Source organism: Cryptotermes secundus, unplaced genomic scaffold, assembly GCF_002891405.2.
Source record: "Cryptotermes secundus unplaced genomic scaffold, Csec_1.0 scaffold185, whole genome shotgun sequence".
Lineage (NCBI taxonomy): Eukaryota > Metazoa > Arthropoda > Insecta > Blattodea > Kalotermitidae > Cryptotermes > Cryptotermes secundus.
The window spans coordinates 101,684-128,040 of NW_019723299.1; the positions used below are offsets into that span (position 1 = coordinate 101,684).

The window sequence follows — 26,357 nt, forward strand, 5'->3', positions numbered from 1 at the left end:
ATACATGGTGTGTTCAAAAAGCATCGAACCTTTGGTCGGCAGAAATACATTTATTGATTTGGAGGTACAAAACCCTAATCCCCTTCAAAGTAGTCTCCTTGGTAATGCACACACTTCTCCCAGTGCTTCCGCCATTGTTGGAAACACTTCTGGAATGTGTCTTTTGGAATGGTGATCAGCCGGGCCGTCGCATTCCACATGATGTCTTCTCTTGACTCAAATCGGGTTCCTTTCAGCGGCATTTTCAGCTTGGGAAATAGCCAAAAGTCACATGGAGCCATGTCGGGGGAGTAGGGAGCCTGACGAACCACAGTGATGTTTTGTTTGGCGACGAAATTCTGAATCAGATGCGCAGAATGGGCGGGTGCATTGTCATAATGGAGCTGCCAAGTTTTTGCTGCCCACAGATCTGGTCGTTTGCACCGCACAGCATCACGAAGGCGACGAAGGACCTCCTGGTAGTATTCATTTGTGATGGTTTGGCCTTGTGGTGCGTACTCATGATGCATAGAATCGAAGAAAACGGCCAACGTGACCACATTTCTGTGGACCTGCCGTCCTTTTTTTGGCCTCAGGGATGTTGGATGTTTCCACTGTGACGACTGCATCTTGGTTTCCAGGTTGTACCCATAAACCCACGACTCATCGCCTGTGATCATGGTGTTCAGAAAGTTGGGGTTACTGTTTGCATTGTCCAGCATGTCCTGTGCGATTTCCAGACAGCGTTGCTTCTGCTCCATTGTTAGCAGTTTCGGTATGAATTTCGTGGACACTCTCCTCTTGCCCAAATCCTCGGTCAAAATTGAATGTACTGATCCAATGCTTACCCCTATCTCGTTCGCAAGTTCTCGGGCTGTGATACGACGATCCTCCATGACCAAAGTCTGCACTTGCTCAATGACATTCTCATTTCGGCTTGTTGAGGGTCTGCCTGAACGCAGTTCGCTGACCACTGATGTGCAGCCATCTTTGAAGTGGTTGTACCACTCCTTTATCCGTGAGTTGCTCATGGCATCGTCCCTGAAAGCCTGTTGAATCTTGCAAGTGGTTTCCACTTGGGTATCGCCAAGCTTTTGGCAAAATTTGATGCAATATCGCTGCTCATGTTGTTCCGTCCTTTTACACCTTATTGGAATCCGACGAGCGCTCACTACACGTCCTCACTCATAGGCTGACTGCCAGCGACTGACGCTTTCTGCAGGCGGGAAAAAATTCATGACTGCGCATGACTGTCCCCTCCACATCTCCACTGAAGGGAGCCTCCCGTGCTTCATTGGTTTACGTGGGAAAAAAGAAGGTTCGATAATTTTTGAACACACCATGTAGATAGGTGCACATGGACCTGATGATACTAAAATTCTCTTTCTTCATAAAATAAGAAAATGTTGACTGAAAGATTTCCCAAATGTCACCAAGCCTTGTAGGCCATAGCTAATCTTATTGACTGATCAAATTTGCAGTAGATATAATTAGTAGCTATATTACACGTATAGAGAATCTGTTGCACAAAATCATTACCTTGTTGTAGGACCCACCGGGGTGCTTATCCAGCAGCACCATTATCAGGCTGTTCCAGCAGTGTCAAATCCAGATCAACATGTATATGAGGCTGGATCTGCATACAGCACATCACCAGGCAATGACAACTCTGTCCCAGCTGGCTCACTACCAAAATCAGCATCTCAGATTACATTTCATGACAGTGAGTATTTTATATCTTTCATTTTTAAATATCAGAACTGAAATGCCAGAAAATTCACTCTACATCGACATTTGTTGTCAGACGAATGTATATAAACCTTATTAAACTTCTAGTAGCTGATTATATTGAAAACAAATGGCTTTTATCCCCATCTTACACCTATATGCCATGTTACCATCCCATATAATATGTTGGTAATGGTGCACACTTTGATCATCTTTTGCCTGAATAATTGTGAAGGTGTTTTATATGGTGATATTTACTTGCTAAATTTACACTCTTTCATAGCCAAAAATTTGTGTCTGAAGGCTGAGTTGCCATACTTTTCAGAGCATAATTTTACACATTAGTTTGTTATGAAAATTGTGGCTGCATAATATTGATAAGAAGAAGAGTTGCCTGAAAAAAAGGCATGATTTAAATTTCTGCTTAATTTATGAACATATTTATGAACTTGGCTGTGAAACTATTTTATATTCCCCCATATGTGACACATTTATAAGCTGTTACATATTATTGCAAATTTAACTTAAATCAATAGAAATGAAAAGGTTCCTTGACCTTACTGAATATAGTAAAGCAATCAAAATGCAACAATCTTAATAGCAAATTGTACTAATGATAATAGGCTATTTATAAGATAGGTTCCCTTCCTCCATCTGCTTTCAATTTCATGTAAGTGTAGTGTGTGGTGAGGAAGGGTCATTTTGTCTGAGCACAAGTAAATAAAGAAGCAGTGTAATGAAAGGCAAAAGGGTATTTATTCTGTCCAACAATAGCAGCTGTTCCAAATCTGAATTAAGGGGTGGATTGAAAAGTGGAGTTTACCTGCAGCAGTACCTCTATATTTTTTGTCACCAGTGTATCTTTCTTTTTGGAGATGGGGGGCTTTGAGCTATTTACAGTTGATGAAATGTATGCTGATGAAGATATGTCCTTTTTGTACTACTGGGAGAGGTTTAGAAAAAAGACTAAAGGATGGCAAAAATGCTACCACAATAACAGGCAGTGTGCAACAGTCTTTATCCCACAAGCATGTGGGACTTGTCTGGCCATGCCCTAAGCCAGCTATTTTCAACTGGTGTGTCGCAAAGGATCTGCATGTGTGCCACAGGAGTTTGAGGGAAGGTTTAAAGAAGCAAGAAAAAATTTATAAATAAAAAATCATCAAAATCCATGATCAAATTATTTTTAAAAATAGCACAATGATTAGAATTCTACACACTCTATTACTCGTTTTTTTAATGATAAAATTTCTCCTTAAAAATTATGGTTTCTTTGACAATTGTTAGCACCTTGTTTGGTTTGCTGGGATTTGAAGAAGATTGAAAAAAATTGCCCTAAGCTTTACTTGGGCAGAAGTGCACCATGCTCACACATTTCTCTTAAATGGAAAAATGCTTTATCCAGAAAGAAAATGTTGTCTGACACTCAAGTATACTTACGAATGGGATTTGATGAAGACACCACATCACACTGAGTTATTGCACACAGAACATAAGATGCCTGTCTGCTTCCATGGTTGTAAAGGTCAACCACTTTTGCCACTGCTGATGTTCTGAGTTGTTTTGTGCCTACCCAGTGATAACTTAGGTCTCACAGGTGTAGCACACATAGGGTGCAGTTAGGGTTGTGTGATGCAGTGAACACCCAACATAATTATTATGGTTACTATTGTTCCCAGATTTTAGAAGAGATAGTACTGTTGTTGTAACAGGTACTTTCATAATTTCAAGAAGCGCCTAATACTAGCAAGTTTGTGCAATAGGTAAGTAGGCTTTATGAGCGCCCCCCATAATTCCTTATACCTTACGTGCATTCTAAACCATATTATATGTTGGGACTACTAAGAGTCTAGTATCAGAAAGAGCTCAGTCACTTAACTAAAATATATTTATCACTGAGAATAAAGTGAAAAGTTACAGCACGTAGACAGGAACACATTTTTGTGATGGTGGTCACAAGGAAACATTGTGGAGAACAGAATTATCCTTTGCTGATCCTGGGTATGTTGGGAGGAAATCTAGCTTCTGTGCCTAGCACTTTGACTACATGTTACATGTTATAATTGAAATTATTTTTCTTTAGATCAAGCAAAAACAAGTCATTTTATGAGACTGGAAATTCTCACTGCGGTAAATTTTAAGATTGTGGCCTTCAGGATGTGAGGCCATGTGGCTTTATAGGTAGGTAACAATATTTCCAAGGAGCCTGCTGTCTCCATCTTTAGCGTAGACTCTTCTACCATGAAGGGAGGAGCAAATTTCTCTGAAACATTGATATTATCAATCTGCTTGCTACTTGCTTCATGCTGGTTTCTTGCTTGGCGTATTCTTCAGCCCAGAAGATGGAAACAACATGTTCTTCTGAAATGTTAATTGACTTTTAACAGACTACATGGCATTTTATCCCAGAAGATAGAACTCTTCTTAACTACCACTGTGATGAGAACCTCAAATTCTATCATTCATTGCTATCTGAAACTGCATTTCTGCATAGGCCATTAGATTGCACCCATTGGTTTGGAACTGTAATGTACTTGCATATAGGTCATGTAAATTGTTCAGTTTGCTATCATCAGAATTCATCACCTTTAGAACATACAGCAAATGGTTAAAGCAGAAATATTTCTTTTAATAAATTATAGATGCTGTTGCATTTCCACATGAGACAGATTTGCTGTAGTGTCCTGTAGTGTGTATTATTATATTTCGGCTGTGTCATGTTTTAATTGTTCGTATTACAGATATCAAGAATCGATCCTCAGGACGTCCAGGTGTTCTGCCTTCAGTACCTGGTGAAAAAACAGTTCAAACCAATAAAAGTTTAACTTTACTGTGGGGTGCTACTGGTGAACAAGAATGGACTCCTGCACTCACTACAGGTGGGTTTAATAAGAGATAGTGTAATATGTGCATTAATACAGAGGGATTCAGTCACGGAAGAGGTTGGTGTGGACATAACGCTGTAGTCTTATTCAGGAGGTGCTTGTACTAAATCTCAACCAGGTCATTGGCTATCCTGACTGAGTTTTTCCGTGGTTTTCTTCAGTCCTTTCAGAAAATGCCAGGATAGTACCTTGTCTAGGCCATGGCCACTTCCTTCCAAATTCTTTTCAATTTATCAGTCATCCTGCCATCTAACATTGTATGGTCCCAGTTCCAAAAGCACTGTTAAATTACTTACAAAAAATTCAAAATTTTATGGTCACTGTTTAGGAGAATTGGGGAAGTAATTTTGGGCAGAAAATATAAGTAAATTGTTGTTTGATTCATTACTCTTGTCAAGTTGTGATGCTTCATTCATTTTTAATTAATTAAGCAATTTTTTATTTGGATGTACATTTGGTTATTTACGTTTAACATGCTTATTTATCATTTTTAATTACAGTGAATAAGAAGCAAATATGCAGTGTTATTAGTTCTTCTCAGTTTGAATTTTGCACTATGTACGACACAAGGGTCTGATCATGTAGTAGGGACTTGTACAGAGTTCTGGATATATTTTCACAAAAACTGATCAGAGTTATGTCCTCCTGCTCACATTTACACTTAACAATAGTGCTGAATGGATTCTGTCAAAAACTACTTGTCAAGGTTGGCCTCCATTGTCTGTTTCTGCTGCCATGATGTGATTGATCAGGGTATCATGCTCTTATACTTTCATGGAAAAAACATTTTCTTTATTGTATCTCCATAAGAAGCAGTCTCATGAGTTCAGATCAGGGGAGTGTGGAGGCCAGATTGTACCTGCATTGCTGATCCATGTGTTGGAAAAATGGCTGTTTGACCACTTATGCATGAAAAATGGCTGTTTTACCACTTATGCATGAAAAATGGTTGGATGCACCATCGATATGGAGCCAGATGCCCTTATAAATACTAAGAGATTCATCCTCATAAAAGAGTAGAAGCATTCTTTTAAGGAAATCATATTGCTGAATTCAACCAAGACAATTTGCTGTCACAAGTGGTCATTTGATAATCTATGATTCTGGCCCAAAAGTTGGTACTAAATTTTTGTTGAAACGAAGCACATAAGGTAAAATGAGAATTCTTCATTGCCCATTCATGTATGTTTTCAAGATTGTGTACCCCATTTCTGGTTAATTTTTCCTCAACTGTTCAAAATATAAATATTGCTGAAACTTTTTGAAGATCTCTCATACATTATTATTATTATTATTATTAGAGGGGGTGGGTTTCACCATGCACTTAGACCAGTTATTATCTCTTGTACATAATCATGTTGATAAATTTGGAAGTATAACAGCACTGAATAACTGAATATTGTCATGCATAAATGATTGTATAAGGTATTAATAAATCTATTCACCAATCAAAACCCTGTCTGTAGTCACTAAAGCATGTGATGATATTTTTACTTGGAATACTACAAAGGTGATATTGGAAATATCATCTGTATGGTACTAGGCATCAAATAAATATTACAGCCCTGTGATCTAGGGTTGGATTGTTTTTGTATGTATGACTGACTTCCAAGTATTTTGTCCTTGTGTTTTCTTTCCCTTGGAGCACAGTTTCTTGACACTGTGTAATAATAAAATTATGTTAGGTCTCATATTACTGCTGAAGCACATAACATACATAAATATACCATTTGACTCTTACAAGCAAGTCTTCATATGCCAGGAGAAGCTACAACTGTTCCTGATTAAAATAATCAATGTAATGTACTCTGCTTTGTGAGTAGGAGCAGTTAGAGATTGGTAGACATAAATTAACAAATGGTGAATGTGCACAGATCACTCTTTACGTAATCATTTTCCACAGAAAAATACAGTGTAATGGTTTTAGCAAGATAAATAGTTGCCTGATGATGGGTGGGGATGGCTGAAACATGTACCAAAGAGGAGTAAATGAAAAATTAAGTTGCATTTGAGACGAATTATATGCGTGTATAAATGTAAAGTATGTATCCAAAGTTCACAGAATGTAAAGCTAAAAGTAATGCTGATGCCCTGTTCCTTAAAAGCTATCAAAGTAATTGGTTCATTTGATAAAAATGCATATTTTTAACTATGCTAATGTACACCTTTCATAGAGATTTTGTTCACACTAAATCAGTCATTAACTTGATCTAACTGTATACCCGTTTAAGTGTCTCTTGGTTTATTTAATGATGCTTTTAATTATTAAGTTTCTAAATAGCTTTGAATTATAAGATGATCAGTGATGACTGATCTAGCAAGGATATGGAAGGAAGCAGTCATGGCTTAAGTTAATGTAGTCTTGCTACATTTGTCTGGAGGGACTGAGGAAACCACGAAAAACCTCAGTCAGAATATCTGGACTCCAGGTTAGGACTTGAACATGATTGATTGATTGATTGATTGATTTATTTAACATCCATAACTGTTAACATTATGTACAATTGGACAAGTCAGTTTTTTAAAAAAAAATATATGAGATTAAACTTCACATCAAATGACTAATAATATAAAAAACCATAGAAAAATAACATAATAAATCCTTTAAATATGATAAAACAGTGAGACCTCTCAAATATAAAACAGAAGTGCTAACATCTCAACCATGACATTTTGTTGCTAGAAACAATACTTTTGCCAATTCTAATTATCTTTTGTCTCTCTCACCCCATGTCCATGTCTCAGTTTTGTTTTCTGCTTTGGTTTAACTGATATTTTGTAGAGTATTGTGTACCTTATATGCATTTGAATATTCATTAGTTAAATCTTCTGTAAATTATTGCACTTGCCTTCTATTTTCCAAATTTCTCTTCCCTACATATTTAGATTTATGTATGTGTTCTATTGGTTTATGAAATTAATTTATTTAAAAGATTCGCTGTCGCATTCTTGAGTAATGTATCGTGCCTCACTTCCCACTTGCCTTTGGATGATCATTGCTGCTTATAAAATTAGCTGCACTTCTCCTTTTTCATGGCAATATATTTCTCTTTTGTCTTGGCATTATCTATTAATTCCACCACTTGTTTCCACTATCTTTTTCTGAATTTCAGTTTTGCATATATCACTATATTATAATTGATAATTGTTCTGGACTTCACATTTAGTATTAATGATGAAATATGCTGAATATGATGCATTTTAGTGAGTGCCCTATCATTTGTTACTTATATGTCACTCGCATAGTGAAGAAGTTTTCAGCTAAGTTTGCTGAGTAAGGGGTACCATTTTGTGAGTGCTCAGTTGATATGAATATAATGTAACCATGTGAGTACAGCCTATAATCTAGGCCGTGCCATAGCTCAAGCGGTTAGTTGCTGGCTTCCCACCACAGCAGCCCGGGTTCGATCCTGGGTCTGGTGAAGTAGGATGTGTGGTGGACAAAGTGGCGCTGGGGCGGGTTCTCTCTGAGTACTTTGGTTTCCCCTGCCAATTTTTATTCCACCAAATTCTCCATCTTCATAATCACCCGGGGCAAGCTACCATAGGTCAATCAGTGGCCGCCGTGCCAAGTGGACCCAGTTGGACTCCACCCCTCACTAAGCGAAACAGTCTGTAATCTATGTCAGCTTCATTTTTGTGAGAAAATATAAATGGATCTTCACTTTTTTAATGTAACATATATGGGAAGGTTGTGGACAAAATGAGGTCCTATTCCTATCCCTAGCACCTTCATCATGATGAATGATTCCTAATTGTAACTTTCGCTATGACTATACATATAGTTTTGCTTTCGTAGTTGTTTATTGCATTCAGGTCTGGATATATACTCTGCCCTCTGACATGTAAGGGAAGAAAATCTATCTTCTTGAGTCTAAGAGTGACCAGCTTACAGATTTCAGCAAATCAGAAATAGTTGTCACATGACATCCTCTGAACTTTCTGCTGATACCTGTAGCTTGTTTCATTGTGAACTGTGTCACTTGTGTACTTAGTGAATGTTCAGTATTTCTTTATGACTGTGCTTCATATTTTTAAAGTAAAAATAGTTTAACCCCTATTTATAGTGAGACAAAAATGCTGAGATTTGAATATGCATGAATCTCGAAGGTTTGTCTTTGTGGAGTCAGTTGTTTGTGAAAGTGCAGAATAGGGGGATGGTATGGATTTACGTCTTCAAAAGTTTTCATTATTTTGAGGACTAAAGACAGTTTATGATCATCTGTTCTGTTTGATGGGTGTCCAGTGACACAGAAACAAATAAAAAATATAGAGAATGGAAATTCTGTGTTTTAATAGTAATTTTGCTAGGTAAAATAGTCTGATGTACTGCTTGATGGAACAACAATGAACGCCACCCCCATCTGTTTTGTGGTGCACTTAAAGATGAAGAACTTTCAGCATTCCAAAGGGTGGCTTTATTGTTTCAAAAAGTAAAAAATAAAGAGGCATTAGTATCCATGAAGTTTTGGGTGATCCGGCTTGTTTAGAACCACCCTGTAACCACAGCTTGCCTACTATTACTGCTCCATGGGTTACATTTGTCAAGCAAGTTCAATATAAGTCTTCGCATGTTTTCTTACACATGTATTCATGTGGAGTCAGTTGCTTATAGAATATGGGTGGGACATGTGGGTGGGAAACAAACTGTGGGTTGAATGTGGATGGGACTTGCAGGCGTGCAGGAAGTAGCAGATGAGACTGTTGCTTGTATACAGTGGCATCTAATAAATCCACGTATAAGAAGTTACATAAACTTGAGAAAATCCTTGGCTTCTCAGTTCAGATAATACTAAAGGCATTGAGAATGTTGAATTAATCTCTATTATTTTTACATCTCAGTGATAACCACTTTTAAAAAGAATAATATTGCTGTATTTACATCAATTTTTTTTTAAACTTAGTACTGTATCATGAAATACATATATAGAAGCTAAGAGATGGACTTGAAGATCATGTATTTCACCCATTTTGGGGTATTATGAATATATGTTAAGATGAAAGTTTTTATAAATTTTTGTTAACTTCTCATTCTGTTGACATTGCACTGTATGTGACTTTATACAGGTCCAAGGGTGGAGTGCTGTATGGATCAGTATAGACAAGACAGGGCCGAGGAAACAAAAATGGCTTTATAATACTGTTGCTTATGAAAGCAATGTAAGAATGGTTTCTGAATAATCATGATCACTGAATAGTTTCTTTGCCTTGTAAGTAAATTTCAAATACATGGCCTGCTTGTAATGAAATCTCAAGGGTCCTTATTATTTTTACAGTTCACATGGGTTCCTTTTTGACACAGGTAGTACTTTTACTCTTAGATCAAAAATATTGCATAGTACATGCACTATAACTAAATCACAAGTCAGAAAATCCTGCTGCATATATTTTACACTATTAATGAACAGAATGCATTTCCAGTTTTCTTGCTTTTTCATATCTTCATGTTTTACCTTCCTCAGCAGCCCATGAAATTATTCTGTGTATGTTTGGTTGATGGTCCTTTTTAATTCTTTATTGTATGTGACAAGAATGTTCCTTCTCAGAAGAACTAAAGGAAAGACAGCAAGGAACGAAATTATATGAACAGAAAACAATAAATATCCAGGCAGAATATTCTCCATAAAATGGTTATTTTTTTATTGCTTCTAGGCTGCAACTGTGGTTTATTTTTGGTGTTGATTCTGCTGTTGGGTCTTTGCACTCTGTGGGTGTGAGTACTGTTGCTGACATTTTGGATGTACATGCTGCCTTTGTCTTCTGGGTAGAAGTTAGTATAGTGAATGAGTGTCTATGTATGTAGGATTTTAGTCCAGCAAATCCATAGGAGAAATGGTGGGGGCTAGTGCCCAGTCCAGGCCACTAGGTACAGTGGGCAGGGAACCATTATCAAAAATGTCTGTTTGAAGTGCACCAAAATACCATTCTCAGCTGGTGTTCCCAAATGGTCACCCGTATAGGAGCTCACCCAGCACAGTGTTTCTTAGCCTCCGCAGCTGTGGGTTGAGCGGTGGAAGGTGGCGGTNATTTTGTAGCTTCTATATAACTCTCTTGGTGTAGTGAGGCAGCTTTACTAATGCCATTGTGTCCTTGCTTCATTGAATGTTTTCTTACTTTTAAGAATTCTGGATGATAGAGCTGGAGGTCTGTCTGATACTCTTTCACATGTTCTTCAGCCTTATGACTGGTCCCGTTAATTTAGGTGGTCCTGCATTCACGTGAGCTCTTGTAGGCTTCAGGAACTTGTAGATCCAGACTATCCTTGACTGTTGTGAGAAAACCACATGTTTTGTGCTGTGGTAAATATATCGGTTTTATGTTGTGTTACTCCAATACTGCTAACACAGTTGGATAAGTTCTAGAAATGTTGTGCATGTAGGTTTCTGCTTCTTGTCAGTCTCCTTGATCTTTCCTTGGGTGAGAGTGCTCTGAGATCTACCTGGGAGTATGAACATGCTCCTTGAAATTTCTTCTGAGGTGAGCTAGTTTGACCTCTCACTTGGCTTTGTCCAAGATTTTGTTTGACCTGGTGTATTAAAGTTGAGAGGGCATTCAACTTCTGGGCTGGCTGGTGGTGTGAATGCCTCCCCACAATTTGTGCTAACATTTCCCTGATCCCTGTCCTTGTTGCCCCAGACAGGGCACCAGCCCAATCTTTCGGCACCACTGGGTCTGCTGGACCAAAATCATATTTTCACATGAGAGGATACATGGATTGGATTGGTAATTGTATTTATTTGATCCTAATAAATCGTAAATACAGATAACTACAAGAGTTTCACTAGTTCCAACATTTTAACACTCACTGTTGCATGCACGGTGTCATCTCAGTCTTCACTAGGTGCTGCTTCACAATGGCTCCTCAGATTCTGTGTTCAGTGGCTTCTGTCCTTGCTGGCTGGTGGCTTGCCTTATGCGGTCAAGTGATACAGCCTCAGGGTGGATCCAACTGATAACACCACTTCCCACTGTTTCTGTATTGTTTATCTGTCTCTTGTGGTGATTATATGATTTGGTTGCTGTGGGAACATGTTTACAGATCCATTCCCTAGCAACAGCTGTCTGCTGGCTTCACAATTCTGGCTTTCAGTGAACAAAATGCCACAATATATATAAATGAACGTTCACTCAGCCTTCTCAGTTTGAGAATGGTTGCAGCATGTAACTCCAAAAGTTAAGCAGCACTGCCCACATCCACATACTGCAAAGATCTAAAAGCAGAATCAACATTGACCAATGGTTTTCTTTCTGTTCCTTTTTATTATGAGTAATATTATATTTGTTTCTGTATTTGTGAAAACAAATACATTTTGTGATAAAAACTGGTTTTTGTTTAATCCACATTTTGTTTTAACCAGATTTTATATAATACCTGATTATGTTGAGAGGCATATCAACATATTTTTAGGTGATAGAGTGTTGGTGTGTAATGGAATTTTGTGGCATATTGAAAACTATTTTCTTGTCTTAAAGAACATCTGTTTCCCAGCTGACATTGCTTTCTCTCTGCGTAAGTTTTATTTATCAGCTAATTCTTATTTTTCTTGTTTTTCTGGTGTTTCAGTATCATGACAGATTTTGTGGGAATTTATTTTAGTCTTAAAAGACATTATGATAAAATTGACAGGCACTGGTAATAACTGTATAATAATAATCCCCATTATACTTTTAATATTGATTCTGTAAAGGTTGATTTTTACACCACAGTTATGTTGTACATTGTCCACTGCTTGAGGTGTATTTAACAGATCTAACACTTTGGACTTTATTCTACTTCTGTCTTCTGCTGAATGTTTGTTATTGCATTGACACTATTTTTACTTACTTTGTTTTCAGTATTAGTGGAAATGGAGTGGATTAAATCTGGAACCTTACGATTATTGTCCTGATGTAGTATAGAAGTATGTAAGGCTGATATAAAAATGTTTGAGGTCCAATCCTGACCACTTTCATTAATCTCTAAAGTGAAATAAACAGCAATAGTAATTTTGTAGTAATACACTGTGAATAACAAATATTTTCCAACATAATAATACTTATTTTTTATTGTACAATTTCTTAGCCTGTTTTTTCCTTTACATAGCTCTTTTATGTAATTTGCATCATTGCAGTAATGTCTTGTATTTTAATTACTAGGTGTTTTTTTAATTTTTATATTAAAAACTTTTCATTGTTTCTTTTTTCTTTGTACTGAGGTCTTATGGGCAGAATATTACTATGTTTATAGTGGGAAATATGGCAAGAAAAACTTACCTTTTAAATCACCGAGAGTTGTATAGCAGAGGGCAAGCATCAACATGCTACAGTATATATGTCTTTGTGTTAATTGTGTCCATATGTACAGAAGGCATACATTGTATTATGTTATCTTACTATAATTATGTGCTAGCTTTTTGAGCCTAATGAGTGTAATTTTTCTGTTTTCCTTTTCATGTCTCTCTGTGGGGCGTGTGATCTCGTGCAATCAATCAGTCGGCAAAGTTATCATAGGTTTGGAATTGTATTTCAAAATCTGCTGTAGTAGGATATAGAGTAGATCAGCACTTTTCAAACTGTGGGTCACGATCCACCACAGTAACATTCAAAACATGGAGAAGTTGATATTAATCTGTAGCAAATAATTGTTTTCTTTTTGTATTAGTAAAGTTGCTTCTTGTTAGGGTTTCTGAATTTGTCCTCTTCATATAATACTTGAAATATGCTCCTATTAATATATACATTTATATTACTTTCATTTTGCACAGAACTGAAGTTCAAGGTTTTCGTGGTTTTCCTCAGTCTCTCCAGATGAATACTGAGGAGATAGTACTATGCAGTAGTCCATGTCTGTTTCCAAATTCTTACCTGCCCATCTCTTCATCATGCCATCCGACACTATGCAAGTTCTGCAGTTGGAAGAATGTTGTTAAACAACTGAAGAAGGGCAGATATAGTAACATGCTAGGTGGCTGAACCTATCACACACCTCAAAGATGAGGTGAGGTGAGACCTGTTGGAATGATGGTTTACAAGGAGAACTGAACTTCTATGAGAGAAACCTGTCCCATTACCACTTTTACCATCATGAATCTCACATGGACTGTCTTCGATTGCCTTTTGGTGAGAAAATGATGACTAACCACCTGACCTGATGTTATAATGTTGCATCATTTTAATTTTCTGTTTAAAATTCATGACATCAGGTGCACAACCGTTTGAAACTATTGGGTATGTATAATTTATTTATGTGTGCAGGAAAGAGAGTCATTTTTGACTATTTTGTATGATTCTTGAAAATATCTGATGGTCTCATGTGAAAATGCTGGCCCAGATTGCTTTCTCTTTGGTCTGCTAGAAGTCTGTAATCTTTGTGGACCTTGGCTCCCCTCCACCACTGCTGTATACTGTGTTAGAATAAGACATAGATTATAACAAATTTTTGTCCTCTATATTCATCCCTCATTTCATTTTCAGTTCTATTACCTTGTAGCAGAAATGCAGAACAAAACTTCTTTAAAGAGAGAGGGTGACTAAAGCTTTTGAAAACCAGTATAATTTCAGTTCTGGGTGATTGATAAAGATTGACACAGATCTGTTCCAGAAACAGATATTTATCCCTCCACTAAGTATCATAATGAGCAGCTTTAAAAGACAAATATAAATTTGCTGAATTTGTACTATATATATATATATATATATATATATATATATATATATATTGCTGGAGCAACTGACAAGGCTCTGGAAATACACTCACCCACTTGACACAGCTGATCAATGTTGAGTATAGTTTTAGTCTTGGTTTAAATATGTGGACCAGTGAATTTTTTTAAGTGGCTGGTCAGTTTAGTTGTGCAGTAAAACCTGTCTTAGAATAGAAAACAGGATTAAATGGAAACCTGCTTTTCGATAAAGTAATTTTCTTCAGTATTGCACTTGCTGGAATATATCTGAGAAGGAATGTTCATGTCACATGTGGGAAGAGATTAATCCTGACACAGTTATTGTGTTTCTGGAGATTATCCATCATCCTATTTTTATTTAGAACACTGTGTTTTGGAGACTGGATTCTGTGTCCAGCTTCATGTGGAACTGATTAAGATGGGCCCCAATTAATAGAGCTAATCCCTATCTCTGGACCCCAATACCAACACAAGATAGGATATATAAACCAAGCACAGCCCAAAAAATCTGTGAGAGTTAAGAGAAACATTAAAAACATTAAAAAACTCCCCACAGTGAGGCCTCGCACCTATGTCCATGCACTTTTTCATGGCTATTGTTAAAATTGGAATACTACTGGAATAGAAGTTGTCACTAAAGAGACAAATTCTTTGTAAGGTATCAACATAAAAAACACAGTTTTCGTGTATAATCTACACTGGATGGAGTTGAAGTATTCTGTCTTCTGCTGCAATAATGGGAGTCCAGGTGGGAGAGAGGTCCATGTTGTTTTGACTGATCGAATGATCTACCAGAGACATGTAGTGTCCAGGTCTTTTGACAGTCCTTTTTAAGCAGGTTTTACTGTATTTCTGGAGCGCTGTCATCTGGTAGGCAATATGAAATTTTGACTGAAAAGGCATTCGTGACCCAAGAGATTTGAAACTATCAGCTGTTATCTAATACTTTCTCTCCTCTTTCACTTTATAGTTCTGGGTGCTTTTAATTTTATTTTGCATGTTGCATATGGAGATGGTACGAGGCAGAAGAGTTTGTTTTGCATTATTCAACTTGCATATTTCTTCACAAAGCTGCTGTTTTTCTTGCAATCTTTCACATGAACAAGTAGATTTTTATTTAGATCATTAAGCAGATTTCATGTACTGGTACAGGACGTGTATGCCAGACATGAGGGAGTGAGAGCGTGTGTGTGTGTGTGTGTGCGCGCGTGCATGCTTCGTTGAGTTCATGTTGACAGCGTAGTTTTGCTGGTAGCATATAGCTGAAATATAATTGAATGCAATTTTTCTCTCTCATAGGAAAAACTGTTTTATGTAGAATATGTTGACAATCAATTACAATATACCATAGATTATGTATGCTAATAAAACGGGAGATAAGTTATGAATAATTGAAGACATTTATAGTCCTGAACTATTGTATTTTCATTTTATACTCATTGCATCACAAGTTCACAGTAATGAGGCAATCGTAATTGGTAACAGCTGTAAATCTATAGTGTCTTGGTGGGGGAAGATAGATTCTGCCTTCACCTTCATCCCTTAATGTCATGCTTCCACTGACTACAGATTGTAGAATATGGATACCATGAAACAGAATTGTGGAAACACATAATGGGAACGATAGATGAAAACTTGTTTCACATATTTCTGTATATACATCACACAGTTTTATGAAACATCAATGTATTCTTCAGATACTGGATAGTGAGAGGAAACAAACAGTTCACTCTTGGATAATTCTGAGTATACTGTGTGTGTACATGTGTAAGATGTAGAGACATGTGTTAAGGAGTGTCAGAATGAAGATTAAATTTAATTAATGCAATAGTAAGATATTTGTGAAAAGGGAAATGAAATTGAGAAGAGTATAATAAAATGAAGCAGGAAAGGATCAGATTTCTGAACTAAAATTAGTATTGTCAATTTGTAATTACATTTTTACTTTCATGTATATTCCTGAGAGACGAGTACATTTGTATTCTTTTCCTTACTTTTTCATTTTAGTTATTTTCTGTCCTCTGTATTATAGATTCTGAATCATGAACAGACATTTCTCCTTCCATGCTTCTAGACTGTGTCATTGGCTTATGCAGCAGTAAGATACTGTCTTGACACTGTAATTACAAAATAACTGTAGAAAGAACTTTTTTTTTGTATATGTGCCTCAAAAATGCTTTCATCCACATGGTGAGACCAGCAAAATGTGGAAATTAATGATTGTACATTGTCATGATATATCACTGTGAAAATGTTGGCTACAGTAAATTTCAACCAAAGACCAGAAAGTTGTTGGATAAAATCTCGAATTTTTATGTGCTCTACAGCTAGTCATTAACATAAAGAACATACTATATTTATTTGTATATTTATATATAAAACATCAGTAGAAAATTTATTGAATTATTGTGCTATAGACAATTTTTTTAAATTGTTTAGGATATTGAGGTTGTTTCCCACAAATTATTGGAATTAAAATTACATAATATAAGAACTGAACAGAATTAAATATTAATTTTAGAGTAAATAACATTGGCTGTGAACATAGTACATATCACCTATCCATTGTTGTGTATTAGTCACTCTGTCATAGTATTTTCAGCATTAATTTTTTAAGCTTTAGCTTTATTTTGCCTTGAATCATAATTATATAGTCACACTTACTTGAAGGCAAATTTAAAATGATGTGTGTAATAGGTATATAAGAAAGATACTTGATGTTTAGGTGTGGACTGGAAGTCTCTCACCATCCCAGCTTGTCTGCCCATCACCACAGATTACTTCCCTGACAAACGCAGTCTTCAGAATGATTATGTAGTCTCTGACTACAATCTTCTTCCCGATGATGTGAATGCAGATTTTGCTCAGCAGAGGGCAATCTACAAGAAACCTTTAACCACTGTTGAAGTGTTTAAAGAACTAGTTTCACAGAGACTTGCTCAGGTTAGTTGTAACCTGCTAATGAATCATATACCACAAATTATTAATAGTAGCCTGGCTGCTGTTTAAAGTATCTGTAGCAGAGCTTGGCAACAGTCTGAGCTCAGGCTTTGTTGAAGATCCGGATCTTAGTCAAATATTTATGGTACACCTGCATTTAGGAATAGATTGCAACCGAATGCAACAAGTCACTCTCATGGAGTTGAACCCTTCTTGAGAAGCTGTCAATTGTGCAGATCCTCAAGAACTTTTCAGCATTTTATGGAACTCGAAGGTTCATTACCGTGTTCACAAGAGCCCTCCACTGGTCCCTATCCTGAGCGAGATGAATCAAATCCATATCATCCCATCCTGTCCCTCTCAGATCCATCTTAATATTGTCCACCTACCTACATCTTGGTCTTCCCTATGGTCTCTTTCCTTCTGGCTTTCCCACCAATATCCTATACGCATTTCTCATCTCCCCCATTCGTGCTACATGCCCTGCCCACCTCATCCTCCTTGACTTGATCATTCTGATTATACTTTGAGAAGAGGACAAGTTATGAAACTCCTCGTTATGCAGTTTTCTCCAACACCCTGTTCTCAAACACCCTCAGTCTATGTTCCTCCCTTAATGTCAGAGACCAAGTTTCACACCCATACAGAACTACAGGCAAAATTATAGTTTTGTATATTCTAATTTTTATGTTTTTGGACAACAGACGGAAAGACAAAAGGTTCTGGACTGAATGGTAGCAAGCATTACCTGAGTTCAATCTCCTCTTAATTTCCTCTGGATCAGGTTTTGATTTGCTATAGTCATTCCCAAACATCTGAACTGTGCCACATTTTCACAACATCTGTTACCTATCTTTATGTCCCAATTTTGCCCAGCATTTTGATGACAAGATAGACATCATACACTTAGTTTTTCTGTGTTTACTTTAAGACCAACCTCCTAATGCAACAAGTATTGCTTATAACTTCATTATGACAAAAAGAACAATTGACTGTTGATTTGTTAGAATACCATATAATGGACAAGGTCCAAAAACTTGGTAATCCCAAGCTTTGCTCACCATAGTCAGAACTCTTTAGAATCAGCAAGAACAAACTGGTTACACAGTCATTTTTAAATATATTTCTTTTAATATTTAATTTAATATATATTTCTTTTAATGCCCGATCAGTGGAAGGAGTCTATTATTGTACCAGTGCACAAGAAGGCTGATAAAACTGACTGTAGTAATTATCGGGGGATATCACTGCTATCAACTTCATATAAAATTTTGTCCAATATTCTTCTTTCAAGGTTAAGTCCATATATAGATGAAATTATTGGGGATCATCAGTGTGGGTTTCGANATTGTACAATATTCTAATAGAATTTGGCATACCCATGATACTAGTTAGGTCGATTAAAATGTGTTTAAACAAAATGTATAGTGTTAGGGCGATTAAAGTGTGTTTAAACGAAATATATAGTAAAGTCTGTGTAGGTAAACTTTTGTCTGATAAATTTCCTATCCAGAATGGTCTAAAACAAGGTGATGCTTTTTCACCACTCCTTTTCAACTTTGCCTTAGAATATGCAATTAGGAAGGTCCAGGGAAACCAGGTGGGACTGAAATTAAATGGGACACAATAGCTGTTGCTCTACGCTGATGATGTGAATCTACTGGGTGATAATGTAGATACCATAAAGAAAAACACACAAACTTTAATTGACACAAGTAAAGAGGTTGGTCTAGAAGTAAATGCAGAGAAAACTAAGTATATGTTACTGTCTCATCACCAAAATGCAGAGCAAAATCATGACATAAAAATAGGAAATAGATGTTTTGAAAATGTGTCACAGTTCAGATATTTGGGAACAACAATAACAGATTGAAACCTGATTCAGGAGGAAATTAAGACGTGATTGAACTCAGGTAATGCTTGCTACCATTCAGTCCAGAACCTTTTGTCTTCCTATCTGTTGTCCAAAAACATAAAAATTAGAATATACAAAACTATAATTTTGCCTGTAGTTCTGTATGGGTGCGAAACTTGGTCTCTGACATTAAGGGAGGAACATGGACTGAGGGTGTTTGAGAACAGGGTGTCGAGGAGAATATGTGGACCAAAGAGATATGAAGTGACAGGAGGTTGGAGAAAACTGCATAATGAGGAGCTTCATAACTTGTACTCTTCTCCAAGTATAATTAGAATGGTCAAGTCAAGGAGGATGAGGTGGGCAAGTCATGTAGCACGAATGGGGGAGACAAGAAATGTGTATAGGATATTGGTGGGAAAGCCAGAAGGAAAGAGACCATAAGGAAGACCAAGGTGTAGGTGGGTGGACAATATTAAAATGGATCTTAGAGAGATAGGATGGGATAGTATAGATTGGATAGATCTGGCTCAGGATAGAGACCAGTGGAGGGCTATTGTGAACATGGTAATGAACTTTCAGGTTCCATAAAATGCTGGGAAATTCTTGAGTAGCTGCAGAATTGGTGGCTCCTCCAGAAGGGCTCAGCTCCATGAGTAAGCAAGTAAATGGAAATATCTGATTAGTTAACTTATTACCTAACATCATATATTTCCATTATAATTATACTAATATTAACTGATTTTTTTTTAATTTTGTATGCATAGAGAAGACTTATTTATAGTTGGTTATTTAATGACATTAGTACTGAGAATATATAACACCCAGAGCTCTTCCACATGTTCAAGTAAAACAACATGTTCTTATATATCTTCATTCTGCTCTTGTTCTGCTTCCCAGGGTTTTCAGTTGATTGTCTTTTCCGAGCACAGCTCAAAGAAACAAGCGCATACACCTGGGAATAATTCTACCTCAGCTGCAGCTGGCATCATAAGCTCACTTGTGATGTCACGCCCATGTGATATTGAACCAACTGAAGAATACTTTCTCAGTATTGGGAGAGTGTTTCACAAAATATCACTTAGTGGATCAGCCATTACTGTCACAAGATACAGACCCAGGTATTATTCTCTTCAGTAGTATATAGTTTATTGACATAGCACATGCTTTGGTCTCAGTAGATGAAATGAATGTGAGCAGGGAAGTGGTAGTCTTCAATTCCCATGCCTGACATACAAACTACCTGATAAATATTGAAATATTTGGGACTGGAGGTCTGGAGTAATAGGAATTTTGTGTAAATGCTCAACTATGTAGAGTTAATAATATTTTCAAGGGCAGGAGCAACAGAAAATAATATAATGCTAGTGCTCATATATATACCTACTTGAAAAGCAATTGAAGAAGAAGAAGAAGAATTTAAAAACAGTTTTGACATGGTTCAGTGTCATATAAATCTTTGTCACTACGATTGTCCCAAAATCTGAAAGGAAGATGTAAGGATTTTAGCTAAATAAAAGGAACAATACACTTTTGAACTCATATGTGTCCCTGTTGAAGCGCCTTTAAAAGAGTGGATCTGTCCATCTCTTTGGAAAATATACAAGTGTATGACACAGGGCATAGTTGAGCCTAGACAGGGCCAGAATCATCCTTTAACCCAAGGGGTACTGCATTTCTACCAGCAGGGGTCAGATGTTCCACTGCAGATCAGAGAGGGTACAACCCTTTTGCTTAAAATGTTCTTCTCAGCACTGAATTAGCTTAGTGTTGATAAAAAAGAGATTACCTTTAAAGTATGAACATTTAAATAAGAACATATGACAGAGACAAAAACAACACCGTCCAGTGTGACTATGTAAGTTTTATCACTTGAAAACTCATCACCCTTCATCATTTAATACCAGGAAGGCTGCTGTGACTGAAGGGTTGAACATTGTATACATTGAGTATTTCAGACATTATATGTGTATGTATATAATTTAACACCTATTGTAATAGTAGGTTCCGGAAAAAGTATTGATGACCTCTGAGGATGATTTGTAGGGATCGAAACATGTAAATAGGGTGATGAGTTTTCAAGTGATAAAACTTAAATAGTCACACTGGACGGTGCTGTTTTTGTCTTTGTAATTGTTAGTGTGACGGACCAGAATGAAACAAATCAAATTCATTAAAAGCACATATGTTCCCCCCCCCCTTTTCCTTAAATATAGGCATTGACAAGGGGGGAATTTTATGTGGTCGTAGACCCACCTGTTCACTCAGTAATGAGTTGCCACTGCCTGTGAGTAAGATTTAGAGACTTCACAGGAAAGCAGGGAAAATATTCTCTGTAGGGAAATGGATAGGTGAGTGGTTGTAATTCATGGTAGAGGGAAAAGGAGCCACAGCTGATCTGGAAAATAATTCCATCTTACAAATATTAACAGTGTGGCAAGAAAGAACAAAAATGTCTAAAGGTCTTATGCTTTGCAAAATATAAGAGCTGCATATGACTGAGTAAAATACTTAGCCCTCCAGCTTCATATTCAGATGGTCCTAATTTTGAATCTTGGGACTGAGACATTCTGTCCTGACTTGAGATTTTTGTGAGTTTCTTCAGTCTTTCCAGGTAATTGCTTAGATGATTCTTTGAAGTAAACAGGGGCCACTTTACCTCCTTGCCAGTTTATGGGTTATCCTACCATTTGAATCAACATAATATATGAACTTAAAAAGCTATTGTGAAATAAGTTCACAATCAGTTAACATAAGAGCATTTCTTTGCTTTCAGACATCCATACCCTCCATTTAATATTCATTACCGTTACCGGTTTCATGCCCCTCATCATGACAACTATGAAGTTTCATGGGTATCTTTCACAACAGAGAAGTTAGAGAATTTTAATTGGAACTATCTGGATCACTACATTTGTACAAGAGGAGACACAGACTTTGCTCTTGCAGAGGTAAGGGGTTTAGGTTAACCCTTTCCTGACCCTACTCACGCTTACAGTCATCCTAGAGTTTGCCTTGTTACTGTCTTTCATTGCTTAATTCATATAATCATGTACTCCACTCATGTGTATTTTTTGTTGTGAAGTTAAGGAACAACTTCCTGTTTACACTTATGTTCCAGTCATACATGTGAAAGATATCAGTAAAAAAATTTGTCTTGAAAGCCCAAATGTGAAGAGAGTTCAGTAAGAATAGTTGTTTTGTTGGTATGCATTATGTGTTCAAAACCTATGGATGAGACACTGTGCCATCAAAGAAACATGATGGGTATGAAATGAAGAATGTTTTAAATTCATTAAGAGTTTAAATGATAAACAGGATATTCTGGGAAGAACTAATTGACTACTTTTCTATGATACAACATGGAGTTTGAGTCCCAGTAGCATCAAGAAATTTCTCTTCTCCAGGTCGTCCAAACCAGCTCTGTGGTCCACCCAACCTCCTATTCAGTGGGTACTCGGGGTAAAGTGGCCTGGTCGTGAAGCTGACTGCTCACCTCCAACTAGTGCCGAGGTCAAGAAAATGTGGATCTATACATCGCCTTCCCCATATGTCTTCATGTCATAGTGCTTAATTAGTTAAGCGTGGAGACAACTTTACCTTTACTTTTTACCTAACAGTGGTAGGGGGATACACAGGCAGACCCACACACTCTCCTTTGAATAGACACGGACCATATAGAACATGAGGCATTAAACAGTTCTCTATTGTATTGTGTATTTGTTGCTGCTGGAATGTGATTACCTAGCCATTGCCTAGCACTGAATGAAGGGATACACTGAACCAAGCTGTTGCTTTGCAATGACAGGAAGGATACACATACAGATATACAGACCGATGGGAAGTATTTGTAAAGTATGCTGTTGAGATGAACTCAAGTTCCATGATGTACATACCAAATTTCATAAAAATTGGTTCAGGCAATCAAAAGTTAATGGGGAGATACACACAGACAGCATGGTGGTCTCATAAGCCCACTTTCATTCTTTTAAAAGAAGGAAAGTAGGCTAAAAATGTTACCTTCTGTTGCTGGTTACCCCCATGTACGGCCTTGTTTCATGGAGTTTCTGCTTACAGATCATTTGCATGTATCCTTATGTAAATCATGAGCTGGAATTTCTGATTAAATGTTCTAGGGAGAAAACTGTATAACACAAAAAAAAAAATTCTTGAAAAAGGAAATTAATTTTATGTTGTTTCATGTTAAGACAAATCAGGAACTAGAGCCAATATGTGAATAGGTCAGTACTCCCAGATATTGTATGACCTATCAGTATATCAAGAAATTAATTTTCTTTCTGGTAGCCTTACATGTTACTGTAAGACAAGCAGAAAGTTTTGAAGTTTTTGAGTACTATGGCTAGGAGTAAGAATAATATGTGTGTGCAGCATGTTGAGATTTATGTAGAAGTCCCACTATCCACACTGTAAGATTTCTTCCAGTCCATTCAGGCGGTGTGGAACTTCTCCATGTGCACAGATAAGTAATCATAACAGTAGACATTTCTTCAACTTTGAACTTGAATTCTTCATGCTAAACACCAAACGGTTGAGAGACTGTTAACAAAGGTAATGTCATAGCTCAGGGATTAGTCGCTGGCTGCCCACTGTGGTGGCCTGGGTTATTGCCCAGATCAGGTCATGTGGGATTTGTGGAGGACAAAGTGGCCCTGGGGCAGGTTTTATCTGAGTACTTCGGTTTTCCCTGCCAATCTTCATTCCACCAATTGTTCCACAGTCACCATCATCTATCATCTGGGGCTGGTACAATAGGCAAATAGTGGCGGCGGTACCAAGTGGACTCAGTCTCACCCCACTAAGAACTGTTGAAAACGTGTTCTGCTTACATATCCGTATTACTGTACTGTAAATGTTTATGATGGAATACAGTCACATTTATATTCATTTCATAATATTTTTTCTGTTTTACTAACATTATTCTCATTATTTAAAAGGCTCAGAAGTATTGGCGCTTTCGTGTTTATCTTCTTCCACTGAATCATCAGGCCACAAAGAAGATATTGGAAGGCTCTGATCACTGTGATATTTACACACCTCCAACTCTTGAGGAGCAAGGCCATTTGATGGAAAATTTCCTACGATTTCTTGAGACTTGGGTCAATAGAATTCGCCGCCCAAACACCTGCAAGAAATCAAGGGTAAGACCAGCTGTTTTTATAACATCTGTTATGCACATTTTCTTTTTTCAGAAGCATGGCTTAATTTCCCTAAATGTCTTGTACTTGGTAGTTGTCTTCTTTGATATTGATGTATGTTGCAAGTCTGTTTTTAGAATGATAGTTTGCAAACTTAATATTACGTTTCTTTATTAACAGGTCTTTGAACATGTAGTGATCTTATTTATAATATAAACATTTGAATTTGTTAATATAAATTGCTTGTAATTGTTTTATTTGTTTAGTTTTGAACAACACTTTCAGTTTTGAGCATGATTTCTTGTTTAGGACATATCGGCATACATGTGAAGTTTTAAGATGCCAGGTAGAACTATGAGCAGCATCTCATTGTAATTTAATTTGCTCATGTACACTGTTTTATTAATACTGTGAAGTGATATTAGTTGAACAGAGTTGGCTGATATACTTATTTCTCTCTCTGTCTCTCTCTCAGTTAACATTGCAGAGGTCTCTGCAATGTGTGAAGCGATTTTAACACTCCTTTTTCTCTTATGCAGTACATCATTGTGAACAGAGACATCTCAGCCACTATCTCTTGTATATTGTATGAACACGATCCATCTGGAAGTTCTCTGACATATAGTGCAGGTGACAGAATGTCAAGGTCAAGCAACAGGCACTCCTGCTTCATACTGTACAACCTTGATAACTTGAGAGTTCATAAAAAAATCATGCTTATGAATGCTCATAATATCCTAAAATTGTTGAAACATGTAACAAGTCTGTCCTTTAACTTCCATGGGTCCAGCAATACATCTCCTCCTTTGAGTGGTATGCAGATAATGAAGAACAATTGACCATTCTCATCATCATTAGCAATATCTGAACTGAAGAGTTAAAGGCTTTCTTAAATTGACATGATGTCTTTACTAGCAACATACTGCTAATTAGATGTCATTCTTCATGATTCAGAGCCCTGCCCACAACTTGCTGCAATCTCCCGCCCACATTCCTTGCACAGTTCATTATGTATGCATACATCTAAGAGTAAGAGACCAACATGTGAAGCACTTTAGCTCTTACTGATGCTTGACATATGTGCATTATGATTGGAATACACACAGCTTTGTGATGTTACATATGATAGAGATTGTTGTGAAACCACCATGATACCAACTAATCAACTGTATACTCTGTAGTTATAATCTTGAAAGTATATACTAGTCAAAATTTCAAGCCTAAGTCTGAGAACTGAAGGAACTTGCAGATGTTTCAGTATTTATTAATAAGCTAAACCCTGTCACTTTTTTTTTGACAAGTCAATAAGATCTGGTTGAAAGGAATTGCACTTTTCATGCAAATATTTGTTGGGGCCTTCTCTGGATTAACTTAGTAACACTTGATTAATTGGCATTATATTATATTTCTTAATTTCTCTATGTTTCACTTAATTGAATGCTGCATGCTTTTCACTGTCAGATCTTCCCAATTGACTTTCTGTAAAAATATATAAAAAAATGTTTTGAAAAGCTGAATTCAAAAAATGATCTCATAAACAAGGAAAGTATGTTATGGGATATTGTATCAGTAGTCTGATACTAAATCGAATAAGGATGTATAATTTATGCCTCCTATGCAGTGTAATATCTGTGATGTTGATAAGGTTTGGTAAGAATAGAATTTAAAACTTTATTATTATATATGGTATTATGCTGTTTATTAGCTCTGTCATCAGAAGATTTGTATATGAAATAAATGAGCATAAAGCCCAATCCAGAATTGAAAAAGTACTGTCATGCTTGTATTTGTGATATATGCTATATGTAGACTTCCATCTTGGGTCTGTGGCTCATGGTTTGAAATATTAATTTGTCAGTTGGGAAGATTTGTTGCCTGTGTGTTAGAACAGAGACCTGAGCTACTTGTCTTTCTTCTTTGCTTGCCAACTGCATGCGTATGTTACAGAGCCCTGTCTTTTCAACAGGAAGCAAGGGCCAACAAAAGTTGATTCAGCGTCGCCATAGCTCCAGTTTGATTTCTCTATCCCACAGTAACAGTTCGAGTAGCAATATATCATCGACAAGTAATCCATCAACTAACTTACAGGTACATTTCCATTCCTGACCTCTCATTCCATCCATAAACTAATATACAGCTTCTCAGCTTATGT

General features: G+C 36.8%; 1 protein-coding gene across 1 annotated transcript in view; it reads left to right on the forward strand.

Moving 5' to 3' along the window:
- LOC111861680 (GATOR complex protein Iml1) overlaps window positions 1–26,357 on the forward strand; it is a gene marked incomplete in the record, with an annotated part of 91,661 nt that overhangs the window by 24,870 nt on the left and 40,434 nt on the right. The window contains 8 exon segments of the mRNA XM_033750413.1: window positions 1,529–1,702; window positions 4,449–4,586; window positions 13,065–13,082; window positions 16,980–17,197; window positions 19,950–20,170; window positions 21,826–22,000; window positions 24,005–24,208; window positions 26,153–26,293. Coding sequence (XP_033606304.1) covers window positions 1,529–1,702; window positions 4,449–4,586; window positions 13,065–13,082; window positions 16,980–17,197; window positions 19,950–20,170; window positions 21,826–22,000; window positions 24,005–24,208; window positions 26,153–26,293 — 1,289 coding nt within the window.